Genomic DNA, 15,921 nt, shown 5'->3' with positions numbered 1-15,921 from the left:
ATTGAGGAAGATGTATTAAAACTTCTTTAGAGACTATTCCTCTAAATTCTAAGAAAGGTAGATCTGTTTTGCTGGGGTGGTGTCTTGCTTGGGTGTTCCGAACGTATTACGTAACTTGTTTGAAATTATATAGAACATTGGTTGCGTGTTTTAAAATAGTAGTGTATTAGAAGTAGTCTGTCCCATTCTTTATCTAGAGTAGGCTAAACAACGTAAATAATAAAATATGGTTTGGACACAAAGCGTCTTAAACGCACGCTGTTTATTACGAGTAGTTATGTGATGTAGCTCCCATGAGGATTGGGCCAAACCTCCATAGATATAGAATACAAAATATTAAAAACATTAATTGGCCATGTACCGATAATTTTTCATCTAATCTCAAGGACAGCTTTCTCCATAAACTGTAAAACTTTTTGAAAATTTAACTACTGTTACTGGTTTAAAAGTGGTAAATTCTGTAATCCTGTTTTTGTTGTAACAAGAGCGCTTTCTATAAAAGTACATACCAATTTTAGCTTAAAACTAGCATCATCAATTCTCTGTCATGAAGAGAGATAGAAATTCGAACGATACCAACGTTTGCATCTCTATCTCTATGGTCGTTTCTTCATTACTGAAAATCGGGGTCTTGGTGAGATCTCAGCTTCGTAAAGGTAAATTGTCTGCATCGGCTTCTGTTGGAGGCAGTTATGGCGATGATATAAAATCGGCACGAGTTGGATTCTATCGACGGGTAAGCCCATCTCGTTGGTGACCGGCCTCAGGTCCTTTTGCCAGTTTTGCCTTCGGTGTTGCCTGTTACTCTTCGATTCGACCTACGATTAGGAGCGTGCTATTCAAAACCTTAATTTTTTTTCTAGGATATCTGCCGTTGTTGCGTATTCTATTCAGATCGTATGGCCAATCGAGTGAGCAGTGTAGGTACTGTCAGCACAGTGTACGAGGAACGGTTCGAGGTGACCACTGACTGGTGTGTGGCCATCAACAACATCGACTATGTGCGCCAGAGTTTACAGCCCTTCGTAGAGGAGCTGGGCATGGATGACATTATACAGAAGATGTGCGAAACACGTTCACCTCTTGAGGCTCAGAGGTAGGTTAAGGACAATCCTTACTAATATTATAAATACGAAAGTTTGTTTGTTTGTTTGTCCTTCCTTCGTTTCTCTAACTAAGCAAGGTTGCTTAGTATCAACCAGTGCCAAAAATCAAATTGATAGGTATTAACCAGATTTTTGGCACAGTGATAATTAAAAGGACGTCGAGTAACATAGCCTAATTTTTGTCCCAGGAAAATAAACGGTTTCCACGGGATTTTAAAAACCGTAATTAACGCGGACGCGGGTAACATATAGAACACAATATATTAGTAGTATACAAAAGATAATAGTCTAATCCCTACTAATATTGTAAATGTAAATGTAAGTTTGTTTGTTACGCTTTCACGCTAAAACTGCTTTACCGATCCTCTTGAAACTTTGTACACATATTCTTGGAAGTGTTAGAAGTAATATAGGATATTTTTTATCTCGACATTAAGCTCAGTTCCTTTGGGAGAGGGGAAGAGTATTGGACGATTTTACAACATAACTCCGACAAATTATAACCGATTTAAATAATTATTTTTGCACTATAGAGGTTATAATATGTGTTTAATTTTGCCCAGACTGTGGTTGGAGATAGAGGACAGAACTCCTCAGCGGACAGCAGCAAAACCCTCATTTAAGGCTTAGCGATACTGAATACTTTTAGATCTACAACTAAATTTAATGCCACATCAAAAAACAAAATCAAACGCAGACGAAGTCGCGGGCAACAGCTAGTAATATATAATTTCTCTAAGCAGCCTCGAAAATTTGGTTGCCCTACACGTAGTTCAAGGCATGTAAAACGAGTAAAGAGAAGTCTGCATACATTTGCCGCCCTAAAGTAAGCTCGTGCATAATTCAGAGTGGCTAAAAGATTGCAGACTACTGTAAACCAAAATAATTTAGTTAAAGATGTAATCGAAACTTCTGGTATGGAATTTAGATTAGAGATCTCTTCAATAAAATGGGGTACATTTACGACGAAGGCACTACCTATTCAAGCCTTATTGCATAATGACTTTGATTGTAAACTATTGCCCATTTCTACTTTATTTCAGATGCAAGGAGACATTACAAAATGTCATAGCTAACGCGATTGACACGGTTAAAAACAAAATTGTGGATCTTTTGGAAGTGATGATTAAGAAGGTAACTTATCTTATTGTTTTCAAACGTTCTGGACACTATTTTTTACTGAAATCGGCCGAATATATCGGTCGAGTTGTTCTTGCAATAAAAAAAAACATTCCATCTCAAAGCATCATTCTCCAACTTAATTGATTTTCAAAGTTTATATTAAAACAATATTTCTACTCTCTTGCTGTATTACAGATGATGCCATCCATCACACGTTTCCTGATAGAAGGAGCGGAATTACTTCACCAAGACTGTTCAAGTATGGACCGTGTGATGAGATACCTGGAAGCCAACCTCGACACACTATATCAACATCTTAACAACGAAAACTTTTCTAGAACTCTCGATATAGTTTGGGAACAACTTGGAGAAGTGTTATACGAACTTATACAAGCCAATCTTGAGGTACGTAATCAGTATTTTTAACATATTCGTAATAGATGTTGTTATATTAACTCATAACCAGAGTAGATTGTATATTGTTTTTATATCATCTATTAACAATTTTTAAATTATTAATATCTAATATTATATTCTATATTCCAGTAAGGAAACATAAGTTTGTACGTGTAAAAAGAATTATTATACTACATGTATATTGTAAAATATTTAAATTTGTTTGTTTCTTTACTGGATGTTATATTTTATTATTAACTTTATTATATTCATCGTTTTCACTAACCGAATACAATGTCTAATTTGTAGAAAGAGAGAATCGCTACCCGTATCCGCTTGTTTAGGCGTAGATATTTTGGCAAAAACAAAGTCTCCCCAAACTTTCTATTGCTGCGGGTAAATAAATGTATTTATGTCGCACGCAAAGATTTTTAATAGTGCACAGATTATATTTTGTGAAATTTTTATTTTTATATAATTATATTGTAATTTATTTATGATATTTTATTAAGTATTATTGTTTGATAGCACCGAAGGGCAAAGATAACTCGCTATATCGACCCGAGACGCTTGACCAAATCGGCCGCTGCTAACTTAGAAGCGGTAAACCACAGAACATTTAGCACCTTGTATAATTGTACCTGTATATGTTTACTGTGTTCGTGTATTCCGTAGCCTGAATGAGTAGCATGCCCCCTCGATAGATATAAATACCTTAAAGCCTTTCTTTTCGGATAATCTTTTTATTTCATGAGAAGCCTTCGTTACGAATGTGGGTAACATGTGATCACTTTGTAGCTTTAGTAAAAATAGCGTGTTTTATGACGAAGACACTACCTATTTATAAGTTTCTCTAAGCAGTTTTAATTAAGGCGAAAAAAACTTTAAAAAGATAAACTTGAGAACCCTTACTTTTATAGTGTTTAAACAATTTTATTGATTTATTACAGAGTGCCTACAGGCAAATACAGCATTTTAATGGTTTTTTTTAAATTAAATTTTGAAGGTACATTTAAACCTGACAAATGTTATAATCCCACTTCTGATACATGCAATTATTAATTTTGATATGTTTCAAAGTTAAATTAGGGGACATGCTATTGTTAGAATTTTGTTAGTACAGCAAATTGAATGTGCAGCGCTTCGAAATGAGACGCAATTGGTTTGTTTGGAATGAAATGTTCAAATTTCGTTTGCTTCTTCGTTTTCATAACGCAAAGTTATTTTGTCCCGTATGTTATTGGAAATGTCCTTGATGCTTTGTGTGTGTATATGAATATCATTTTAGGTTATATTCCAAAGAACATACCTGTCCTAAGCTTTTATACCTATAATTTATTGCTATTCAATAAATAGCTTATAATTTTTGCAAGAATGATATGCCTTAAATCTTAAGCACGATAAATGCATGGGAAAGTATCATAATACCTATATCTTTAGTTTATGTACATATTTATTGCATGTTAATAATAACTTCTTTGGTTATAAAAATAGGGCAATTTTAGTTTCTCGGTCTAATATTATCTGTGGAAGGTATATCACAATTTATAATCTAATAACAACTAAAACCTATTTATATAACTTAAGAGTATGGTCATGGTGAAATATAAACTTTAGTGGTGGAAATTAAATTTGTTTAAAAAAAATATGTATCGACTAAGGTCAAAGTTTAATTGCAGAAGCGTCGACCGCCATCATTCTTTTCCAATCTTCACGAATGTTTAAAAATAATGGTCCGCTCATTCCGGCAAGACAACAAAGATATATATACATCAGATACGTTGAAACGCGTGGAGTATCTATTAAATCTTCACGGTTTGGAGACAAGAGAACTGATACATCAGTACCACTTGGAGAGGTGGCAAGACCAGCAGTCTATTACTGAGCCGAAGATGGGCTTATTGACTGTAAGGGCACAGTTTATAGAAGATAGCTTGAAGCTTGAAATTATGAACGCTAGGAATTTGATGCCTACGGATTCTAATGGTGAGTTATCACTTATAACTAATCTGAGAATTATGTCCTCGACGTTATCTTGAAACCTTCTTTCTCATAAGAGAGAAAGATTCAAATAAAACTAAAGCAACGGGTCTATTAAACGTAAACTGCCTAACTCCGAGCTGTTGAAATGTTGAAAATTTCAGAACGGAAAACCCTAATACATACAATTTTTTTTTTCGACCCGGGAGGTACCGGTTAGTAAATAAATAACCTGTCAGTTCTGGACAAAGAGAAATGTTTAATTGTAGATACTTATAATATTTTCTCTTTTAGGTTTGTGTGACTCGTATGTACGCGCGGCACTGCTTCCAGAAGATGCGTTCGCGAATGTTGAAAAGCCAAAAACACAAACACATAGCAAGAACCTCTTTCCACTGTACGACGAAATGTTCTTAATGTGAGTATTTGCAATGATATGTCATACTTAGCTACTTTGTCCGTTTAGAATTATGTAGCCTTAGTAAAAGCTATCATGTAAGCTAACGGTATATCTACGTTAGCATAAAACTGTTATTTTATTTTTATACATAAAAATTAGCGGATCTGGCAGATATCGTCCTGCCCGTTAAATCAGCGCCACCTAACCGTCGCAATTGTGTTTTCAAACTTACTATCTGTGCAAAATAAAACAGGTACTTACTAATTTTTATATGTGGAAAATAAAACAAAATTTGTATAAATTTATGTTTAAGTACTTTTGATTCTGTCTAGTTTTTGTTTTATGACAAATAAAGCATTTTCTTTTTTGATATTTTTTCATGGTGGAAGAGTCACTACAAACAGACATACTTGACGTTTCAAAAGTGCCTATAAAGTACGCCTACTTGAAATAAATGAATTTGGGATTATTTTAATTTGAAAATGAAATCCTCATCAGATCATTAAACCACGAGCAGCGTCGTATCCCCGACGGACTCATCCACCTGGTGATCAAGGACAAGGATATGTTCAGCGTCAGCAACACTTTTGTGGGCGAAGCGTACTTGCACTTCAGCGAGATACCGGACACGCCTGCGCCCATATCCAGCCTTCCGCAACAACACTTGCCCCTCTCCAGACCTGCCACTATAGGTTAGTTTATTGAAGAATATATGATCACAGCTTCTATGGTTTTTATTTGTGATAGGCTAGCTCTTTACGACTATTATGTCTCATCATCATCATTTCGGTAAAGCGGTGATAGCCCAGTGGGTAGGAGCTCGACTTCACTTTCGGTAGGGCGGAGTTTGAATCCCAGCACGCACCTCCAACTTGAAATATCACTTGCTTCAACGGTGAAGGAGAACATCGTGAGGAAACCTGCATGCCTGAGAGTTCTACGTAATGTTCTCAAAGGTGCGTGGAATCCACCAATTCGCACTGGGCCAGCGTGGTGGACTACGGCCTTAGCCCTTAACCCCTTCTCATTGTGGGAGAACACCCGTGCCGATTGGTGGACACATCACGCCATCATCATCATATCATCGACATTACCGGCCCATTATTGGGCAGGGGTTCCAGTGCAGATTGGTGGACATATCACGCCTTTGAGAAAATTATGGAGAAGTCTCAGGCATGCAAGTTGTCTCGTAATGTTTTCCTTTACCGTTAAATGAAGTGATAAATAAGTTCTTAAAACGCACATAACTTAGAAAAGTTAGATGCGTGCCGGCGTTCGAATTTGGTCACCCGAAAGTAAAGCTAAAGTCCTAAGCACTATCACTGTTTCAAACAACTTTAAGTCGGATAGAAAGCAATAATGTACCTAGAGGTTAAAGCGTGCTTGTCTGGAAAATGCCTTTTCATTCTAGCATTGAAAGAACCTTGAGTTATACGTGTCAGGAAACACAGATGCTGGGAGCGCGTTCCACAACATTGCGAGACGTATCGCAGCACAAAAACCACCTTAGTACGAGTTGCAAGCGAAAAAACATGTTTCACTTACTCAAATAATAAAAAAATGATAACAGATATCATTTTTTTATTATTTGATGCCATAGCGGTAAATATATATTCTGTGAAACCTTTGACTATCTACTTATTACGGTCCATGAGATACAGCGTAAAGTGAGGAGGAAAAACCGACAGTTTCATATATATGCTCAGTCATAGGGTCCCGTTGGCACCCTTCCGGCATGGAATCCCTAAAAAAGTTTCGTGCGTGTTAATTAAAACACGATAAAAATTTCTACTATTTTTTGAGAATACATGATAAAACCTCGTTTAATATTCGAAATATGTTTGTTAATCGTAAAATTTCTTACAGACGGTGACGCTATAAAAGCACTGGAGTCCAGACAAGGAGACAAACAAGCACGGGAGTTCCTTAAGAAACAAAGACAAAAAATGCCAAGTAAACAATTTTTCTCGCTAGGTTGAATATTTATTATTGAAAACGTAACATTAAGTATAATTTATTTGTGAAAAAATAACGCACATTATGTTCATATTCCTATATTCAAACAATTCAGTGCATAATATTGTACAAAAGAACTATATAGTAAGACATGCAGCTTGTGAATAGCCTTAAGTAAAACCAAGAAGTGTGTACGTCCAAATACTCTGTTAGATTATTATCGTAAAAAATCGAGTCGATTGCACGTTGCTGTAACTATAAAGGTACTGGATAGACTTCCTATACAATTTGTATCTAATGGATTTTACATCGTTTTGTAGCCTGCGGGCTTATGCTAAATTGATTTTAATGTTGATGTCGTTGCCGTGATTTTCTTATTTAATAAATAACCAGACAGCAGCATTATCTGCCCATAAAATCAGTTAGAAATTAGTTATAGATCCGTATGAGATCCATAGAAGAAACAGTGTTATTCAAATAGCTGATTTAGTTATATTGGCAACGAATAAATATCTACAGAGGACCCATATCAGTGGATGCCCACCGGTTGAGATAGGGATGCTGACTCAGCTTATAACAAAAATATAATAAAAACAGCCCTCTAGTTTTTTATATGAGATTACATCCGACGATTGCAAGAACGATCATTATAGCGGCTGCGAGTTTCCAAGCTACGTGAAAAGCTACAGAATAATCCCGCTGAGTTCTAAACAAGCAACACGCTTATCGGTTACTTTTAAAAGTATATTAGTAGGATTTTCCATTAGAAATTTTGTGTACAGATTATTATGCAGAAATTTTACAAGCAATAATAACAATAATAAATTTGATTAGAAAGCAACAAAATGGGCAATAAGCGTTGACTGATAGATACTTAGTGGCTTTTATAAACGGAAAACTTGTTTTATGCATAATTGATAACATAATCAATTGGAGTGTTAGATGAATAATATAATAATTGGATCATTTTTGCGTGATAATGAATCTCGATTTTAGAAAATTTGCATAAACAATTGTCGTAAAAGAGTATCTTGCTTTACGTTCTAAAATATTTTTTGATTTACTTTAGCATTAGATCTCAATGTAACTTATATTAACTAATATAACCTCAAACCAGTTTGCTAAGCCAAGTTACGTAGCTATTGTAAAAATAACGTAACTTTTTTTCATCAGTAAGTAATTTGTAGAATTGGAGAAAGTTAACTTTTGTAAAGTACATGGAAACGATAATAGTTAGAAATTTAGATTTTCAATACATTTGCAAGTGAAATTTATTCGAAGGTTTGAAAGCGAAGAAACAGTCCATACAAACAGGCTGGCTTACAGGTGTAGGCGGTCAGTGAGCTTATAATTTTGTAACACAATATGCCGTAATATTTCACGAGCAATTGTATTGAAATAATTATTTATTACGAGCTATGTAAATTCCGCCCCATAAGTAAGAATACCTATACTTCTTCTAGCATTTAAGTTGTGAGTGTATGTTAGTGATTTAATGAAACATGAATGTTTAGACTATAGACTTACTCATTCGGTAGTTGCTGTATACTGTGATAAAGATACGTGCCTTAAAATTTTCTTTCATTTATATTTAGTCTCTAATATTTATTATAAAAGAGTTGTCAGATAAAGTTCGTCAATATAGTTCGAGACGCAGCTAAATCTTGGGAGAAACTTTATAATATTATATATACAAATATTTGTTATAGGCGAAGATCGCAAAATGTGCCAAGTTAATACTGCCCGGGTGTGTAAACTTTTAGCAAAGTTTCCGAATTCTGTCCTAACATGGAAAACAAGTAGGTATAGTTTTTTTTGGCTACTTTTAGTTTCACATTTATTACGAAATGCATTATGGGTAACAAATTTTAATGCGACTAAAATGTTATGAAAAATGAAGTCCCTAGCGACAAAAATGTCTATGACATTAACATTTAAACAGCGCAAGAAATGCATTTTGTTCTGTTAATTTGTAACTTGATCAAAGATGGACTGTCACAAATATTGTCATAGATATTAAGATTCGTGGTGCATCGGTGTTTAAGCGGAACTTGCTATAAATCAGAATGTCTAAACTGTGGCCAACGATAATAAATAATAAATGTAATAAAAAAAATCTAGTTTTTTGTGTGAGCGACAAAACGATAGTTAGTTTCAGTGTCCTCTCCTCTAGCACGCAAATAATATTTATGCACAAATCTGACGAATGGGTAATGATTGAACAGTGTTTTGACTTTTTATCGAGTGATTGAACCAAGTTTATCCTACCCGGACAATGTAGACTTTTAAAACTCTGCTAACTTCGCCCGTAACATAAAGTTTGTAACTATAAATTACTTTTACTGTTGTTTCATTTTTGTTCAATGATTTATACATCTTACCCTAATATATTATTTCCTTTATTTTTTGTTCGAATACCTACGTTGTAACACGATCGATTATTTTATAACTTCTACAATATTTATTATTTATTTATTGTGTCATTAAAGCTGTTTACATGTATAACTTATTTTAATTATTTTGAATCACCTTTAGTCGGGGGGACACACAGGGTTGCCAAATATCATAGATTGCTGGAATTTCGTCGCTATTTGAAGCATCACATTTGACATACGGAGTACCTATTTGAGAGTATTGAGTGAAAAATGTGTTTTAGTAGTAAAACACTGTAAACATACTTTTTTTGGTATAATATCGATTTCCCTAAGTAGTACATGCTTCAAAGTTCAACGGTAAAGTAAAACATCGTGAGGAAACATGCATGTCTCAGAGTTCTCCATAATGGTCACAAAGGTGTGTTGAGTCCGCCAATCCACACTGGGCCAGCGTGGTGGACTACAGCCTTAACCCCTATTCATTGTGGGAGGAGAAGTGCGTCGCTTCTCCTCCCACAATGAATAGGGTGCGTCGCTTCCGCCGACCTGTGCCCTGTAGTGGGCCGGTAATGGCTTAATATGACGATAGAACCGATTAGACTTGAAGATAACACTAAGTTGAGGCCCTAAATTAAGTTGTTAGTTGGTGTAGTGTACAACGGACACCATTATGGTGATGGTCCTATGTAGTGCCGTATTATCGTGTAGTATATATAATAGGCACTTGATTGAGATATTAGTTCTTTAAACGCTCATTACAGCTTCAAAACGTACAGCGCCAAAATGGCACCAATCAATAAATTGGGAGTTGTTTTATTAAAGGAAGTTGGTTTTGAACTGTAAAGGTTTCAGCTATTGCACGAGGACGTAATACTACCTATTACGTCCTCGTACACAACTTAAATTTATCTCCAAGCTGAACACAACCGTGTAATTTGAAACAATATCAGATTTAGGTAACTACCTATCCTATTAGGAATTGAACGAAGTAAGTTTTAGTACCGCTACAGATCGATAAGGCCGCTTTTAGTATTCCACTTTTTTAAGTTCCTACTTTATACGGTCACAAATTCAATTTAATAATAATTTAATAATAATAATAATAAATATATTTAATTCATATTGGTGAAAACATTACAAATACCAATTTAACATAATTTATCTAACAGTTTTCTTTATCAAATGATGCAAAATATAATAAATTAATTTAAAATGGTTGAACCAAACACTAAGCTAAAATCTTGCGATTTTGTGGTCTTGTGGCTTTTGGATCTCTTACTGATAGAATTCTGATATAATTTTCTTTAGATACGAAACACAAATAAATTGTAAGTGTAAATAAACAAATACTTAACTAAGTAGAGTAGTTCGCAACAGGTCCAACGCCTGGCAAATGTGAAACATTTAAGTTAATAGAATTGTAATAATGACAAGTCCGAAGTTTAAAAAATAGCGGAAATTCTCCCCGTGCCTTCATTTTACGAACAGCATGGTATCGACCAAAACAAATAAGGAACAATCCCTTATATGTTTTGATCTATACTGATATGAAATGGAACCTTTCCAAATTAAGTTATTAAAAGGCCCTGGGCGTGCTGTCTAAACAATTTAATAGCAACCGCTATTACAAAACAAAGTTTTCTAAACATAGGTACTTAACTGTTAACTGAGTAATAAAAATAATGAAAAGATAGAAATAGAACATGAATAAAAATTAAAAAAAATTAAAACCACTGACTTTGAGCACACACACGCACACACACACACACGAACACACACACACACACACACACACACACACACACACACACAAACACACACACATTCACACCTAAACACGTAAAACTTATAACACCCTTTTTTCACCCGACTTTGCGCCGGGAGTTAAAAATTTAAAACGACAACTGCATCGTTGGTCTAGTCTGTTAGAAGGTATTTTTGACTGCAGAACACTACGCCTTTATTTAGATTGCCAGGTCGGGCTGATAACAGTTAGGCATTGGGTTTTGAATTTCTTATTGCAGGAGGGTTCCCTGATCCTTAACGTCAACAGCAACGACGCGTTACGGCGTCAATCTGTCTGGCTCCTCCTCATTCACTCTAACCCACAGCAATCAATAAAAGATTTTATTAATAAATACACTTTTCTTACATTATAATATTGATATACATACCTAAACTTTAAGTGTTAACCTAAGCTTTTGAAAAGCCAACCAAGTTGAGAAAAGCTAACAATTTCAATATTAAATAGTTTAACTTATATTAGTTTAACTTTTAAGTTATCACTTCTGAGCGGCATCCCGAGTCACAGACGTTTTTTTCATTTCAGAAATTCTTAGTACCAGCTTAGTCAGGAATTTGTTACCCCATGCCCTATCGAACACGTTAAATACGTCTGTCACGATTATTACTTACTTTAGTGGATTCTGTGGCAGCTTGTCCGTTGTACTACAATTGCCATGATTATTTCTGCGGCCAAGCATCGTTGCTTTGTTTCGGCGTAATTACAGGCACATAAGAAAAAAATTAACCTACGCCTCGGGTTGATAGTCCCATGGCGGCACATTGCAGGACGTATTCCTTGCTTGTCCAGCACAGTGTTGCCCCATTTATAGGCAATGGGTTTTCCACTTACCATCATTGGCCTATTTGGCCTATTGGCTTGATCGGTTAATTATTACTACTTATATATAAAAGCAGTGATAGCGCTGAGCCCAGAGGGTAGTACTTCGGCTTCACTTTCGGTGGACCGAGTTCAAATCCCTGCATGCAACTCTTACTTTTCTACGTTATGTGCGTTTTGAGCAACTAAAACATCGCTTGTTGCAACGGTGAAAACATCGTAAGAGTCCTCAAAGGCGTGTAGAGACCACTAATCCGCACTGGGTGACTACGGTGTGGTGAACTACGGCATTAACCCCTCTCATTGTAAGTGGAGACCCGTGCTCTGTATTGGACCTGATTGGATATGATGATAATGATATATGAAAAACTTACCCACATGTGATAATAAATAATCGTTGAAGCCAGCTTGCAATGGAGCAGCGTGGTGGCTCCATGTTCTATAACAGTCTAGTCTCGAGATACGAGGACTGTGCCCAGAAGTGGGACGATCATCATCATCATCCTATTCAACGGGAATTCAAATTTAACGGTGAAGGTAAACATTGTGAGGAACCTGCATGCCTGAGAGTGCTCCATCGTGTTCTAAAAGCCTTGTGAAGTCTACCAATCAAACAAAGGTACTAACCTCAGGCATTTCTAATGTAACACCCATCCCCAGAACCTTATCTATTCACAGTTTTATTTTTATAAATATAACGAGCGCTTGACAGTGAAGATAAACATCGTGAGATAACCTGCATGCCTGAGAGCGCTCCATGGTGTTGTAAAAGCCTTGTGAAGTCTACCAATCAAACAAAGATACTAGCCTCAGGCTTTTCCATTGTTATACCTATCCCCAGAACCGTTCCTATTCAGTTTTTTTTTTAATAAATATAACGAGCGCTTGACTGAAATCACACCTGATGTGATGATTCAGCCTAAAGTGGAGAGCGCTTGCCTAGAAGACGCCTTCTTCTTCTTTTTCTTTCTCTTGGCTTGTCACCGTACTTTTCGGCCGGAACCTTTCGTTCTAAGTAGTGCCACTGGTACGGCTCTCCCTGGGTCACTCCAGCCAGCGGAGCTCACTCCAGAAGCTTAGCAGGCCGCCCAGATCGCCAAGTGCTTCAGGGAGTGATGCTGGGGAGCCAAGGTATGCTGCGCGTAGCTCTGCTACTCCTCTACATCGGTGCGATACGTGAGTCGGTGTCGATACCTAAAATTAAAAGGTGTTTTTTTAGTTGGAATGCCCTGTTATCATGCTTACTACCGTCCTTAGTTTGTTCCGACTTCGTTAAAGTAGTTTGGTTGTTAGTCGTGTGCTAAGGTTTGGAAAGGCCTCCTTTGTATGTTTACAATCGTTTTAGTTTAAAAATGAGTGTAAACATGCAAAGGAGGATAGACGCCTTATTCAAACTTATTCAAACCTTAGCTCGTAACAGTATTAATATAAACCGTAGGTAGTCGGTACGAGGTAGATATAATCCGTGCATCGTTTATGGCAAATTAATAACACGACGGCAGCGACGCCGGCCGACAGACACTCAAAGGTAGGTGTTATTACTTCATGCATATAAAACGATAAGTGTTACTGACCAGAGCACGTTTCCATTGCTTGCCAAAGGGATCCGATATACCAGCAAGTCTGGAATTAGGTATTGCTATATAATAAAAACTACTCACAAAAAAATTTAAAATATATTTTACTAAACCTAGAAACGCTTAAAACGGATGCCTAATTTGGGAGATGCGTAGTGAAGTCTTAGATAATGACTACCATCTTAAGTTACTACTCCGATTCGGCGGTGCGATAGGTATGTTTAGGGAGCTCGGAAACTGACATACAGTGGCGTGAATAAAGAAGGAAGGAATGGAGAAATCTTTCGCATTTATGAGTCATACAAAAATTTTAGGGTATGCATGGCTTTTGTGCATGTATGTAGTGCACGCCACTGCTGACATACCACACCTTGTGACAAGAACCGTAGACAAGTTAAGTTATACAAAAATAAAACTTGTTACAAATGTAACAGGTTTTTTGCCCCGACAAATCTTTCTGTAAAGTCTGTTTTAGTATAATTTTAAATAATTTTATTTCGATTATATATTGCAATTCCCTAACGGGGCTTTATGTTCATATGCCTATCTACCTACTTACAGAATTGTGTTCTATATATAATGTATACCTACATGAAAGCAATAAATAAATAAAAAATGTGAGTTGCCTAGTGAAAATCGATTGGTGAAAGGTAAATCCTGGGAATCTTCTTTGTTTGGTATTGCCTTATTCGTCGTTAATGAAAACGGGCATTAGTCATTTAATTTTATTTGCTCGGAATACCTACCTATTTCCAGCAAATAATATTAAATCATTTAAAAAAAAATAAACCCGGACCTCCATCACTCACGTCATACGTAACGTCACTCGAAAACCGAAATCAAATTAATTAAAATGTCACGGAACAAAAGGCAATTAGACGTGCACCGTGCCGGCCAGCGGTCGGTGGTGGAAACGCGGTATCGAATGAAACATCTTAGCGAACATCGTCGGCTTGTTTCATGTGCCTCCCTTCCCTTTGATCGGGCCGCACCGACAATCCGCCTCGCTACTTATCGGCTTAGATTTATGGTGATTCGGAGGCTGCGGCCGGCGGGTCGGGAATCGCACTACTATGCTACGTTCGGCTGAGAGACCGCTGCTAAATTACCTGCGCTCTTACTACCATCGCCTAATACAGTAATATTTTGATATTGTTTACGTTTTGATTTAGAATTATAATCCTTATGTTTATGACGTTAAGGCATGCCATATAAATGCCTCTAATAATACTTTGCTTTGAGCGATGGTGTTAGCCTCCTGCACTTTGAATACATAAAAGCTTGATGTTATTACTTTGAGTAAATTGTATATCGGCTTGCACAAACAAGTAACATCTAAGAACTATATTTTATACTCGTAATTTTTTAAAGCTATCGCGGGTGTATATTAATTATTATTTTCAAGTAATACTTTGCTTAAAGCCATGGTATTAGCGCGCTGCACGTTGGATACATAAAAGCGGTTTTAATTGTTGATTTTATTACTTTGAGTAAATTTTATATCGGCTTGTTTTAACAAAAAAATCTAAGAACTATTTATACGGCTTCATTCTTCATGTTTTGTTCTTTTTTTTTCTCGTTTTTCGAGTGGTGTTCAAATAAAGAGTATAAATAAAAAAAATACTCTTAATGTTACTGAAGTTAAATCTGCGTACCTAAATAGAAGCAATCCTAACTAATCTTGTAAATGCGAAAGTGTGTTTGTTTGTTAATATATTACCCTTAGCTTGACGCCCTAACTAAGCAACCAATAGAATTGATTTTTGGCCAAGAGTTAGTTGAAAGGACAGAGAGTAACATAAGCTACTTTTGGTCCTGAAAAAACATAAAATAACTTAGGGTGGTTTAAAGGAAAATTTATATTTCTATATGAAAAATGGTCCTTCATTCATGTCCTAACAAAACAACCAATCGACTTGTTTTAGGCATATATACAGTCAAAGGACGGAGAGCAACATAGGCTACTTTTAGTTCTCGAAAAAACTTCAATTCATTGTAGCTACTTGTGCAGACTTATTTAACGCGTAACACCAAAGTGCGCAGCTCGTATTAAATATATTTTTCAAGTTACTTTGAGTAAACTTTAGGTTTATAATAAGAAGATTTTTTTAAACCAGGATGTGCGAACGAGCAAATATAAACTCCTGTAAACATAGCGTCAACAAAACACTTTGTAAAAGGCAAGGCAGAAGCTGTAATCAGATTACTTGTTTCTGGCTGGTTTTTGACTTAAACCGTAATTTAAATCGCTGGCCGCAGCCTTTAAATCACACTTCTAAATACGTCTGGCGAAGAGATACATTTTTGAAAAATATGAAATCGACTTCATTGTTAGTATTAATCATATATAATGCAATATTTATGTACAAATACAATACGTAATTTA

General features: G+C 35.9%; 1 protein-coding gene across 7 annotated transcripts in view; it reads left to right on the top strand.

The window, feature by feature from the left end:
• LOC120629910 (protein unc-13 homolog 4B) overlaps positions 1-9,459 on the top strand; it is a 47,563-nt gene extending 38,104 nt beyond the window's left edge. For 5 of the 7 annotated variants that reach the window (XM_039898988.1, XM_039898991.1, XM_039898990.1 and 2 more), the window contains 8 exons: positions 864-1,096; positions 2,150-2,240; positions 2,424-2,633; positions 3,153-3,227; positions 4,304-4,610; positions 4,899-5,022; positions 5,503-5,696; positions 6,871-9,459. In XM_039898988.1, the coding sequence (XP_039754922.1) occupies positions 864-1,096; positions 2,150-2,240; positions 2,424-2,633; positions 3,153-3,227; positions 4,304-4,610; positions 4,899-5,022; positions 5,503-5,696; positions 6,871-6,983 (1,347 nt within the window). In that variant the 3' untranslated portion in view covers positions 6,984-9,459. The remainder of the gene's footprint in view (positions 1-863; positions 1,097-2,149; positions 2,241-2,423; positions 2,634-3,152; positions 3,228-4,303; positions 4,611-4,898; positions 5,023-5,502; positions 5,697-6,870) is intronic. The other 2 variants (XM_039898989.1, XM_039898993.1) reach the window with 1 other exon arrangement.
• Positions 9,460-15,921: the final 6,462 nt, after the last annotated feature.

This window comes from Pararge aegeria, chromosome 15 (genome assembly GCF_905163445.1).
Source record: "Pararge aegeria chromosome 15, ilParAegt1.1, whole genome shotgun sequence".
Classification (NCBI taxonomy): domain Eukaryota; kingdom Metazoa; phylum Arthropoda; class Insecta; order Lepidoptera; family Nymphalidae; genus Pararge; species Pararge aegeria.
The sequence above is the reverse complement of the archived record's forward strand: the minus strand, read 5'-3'. Positions and strand labels throughout refer to the sequence as shown.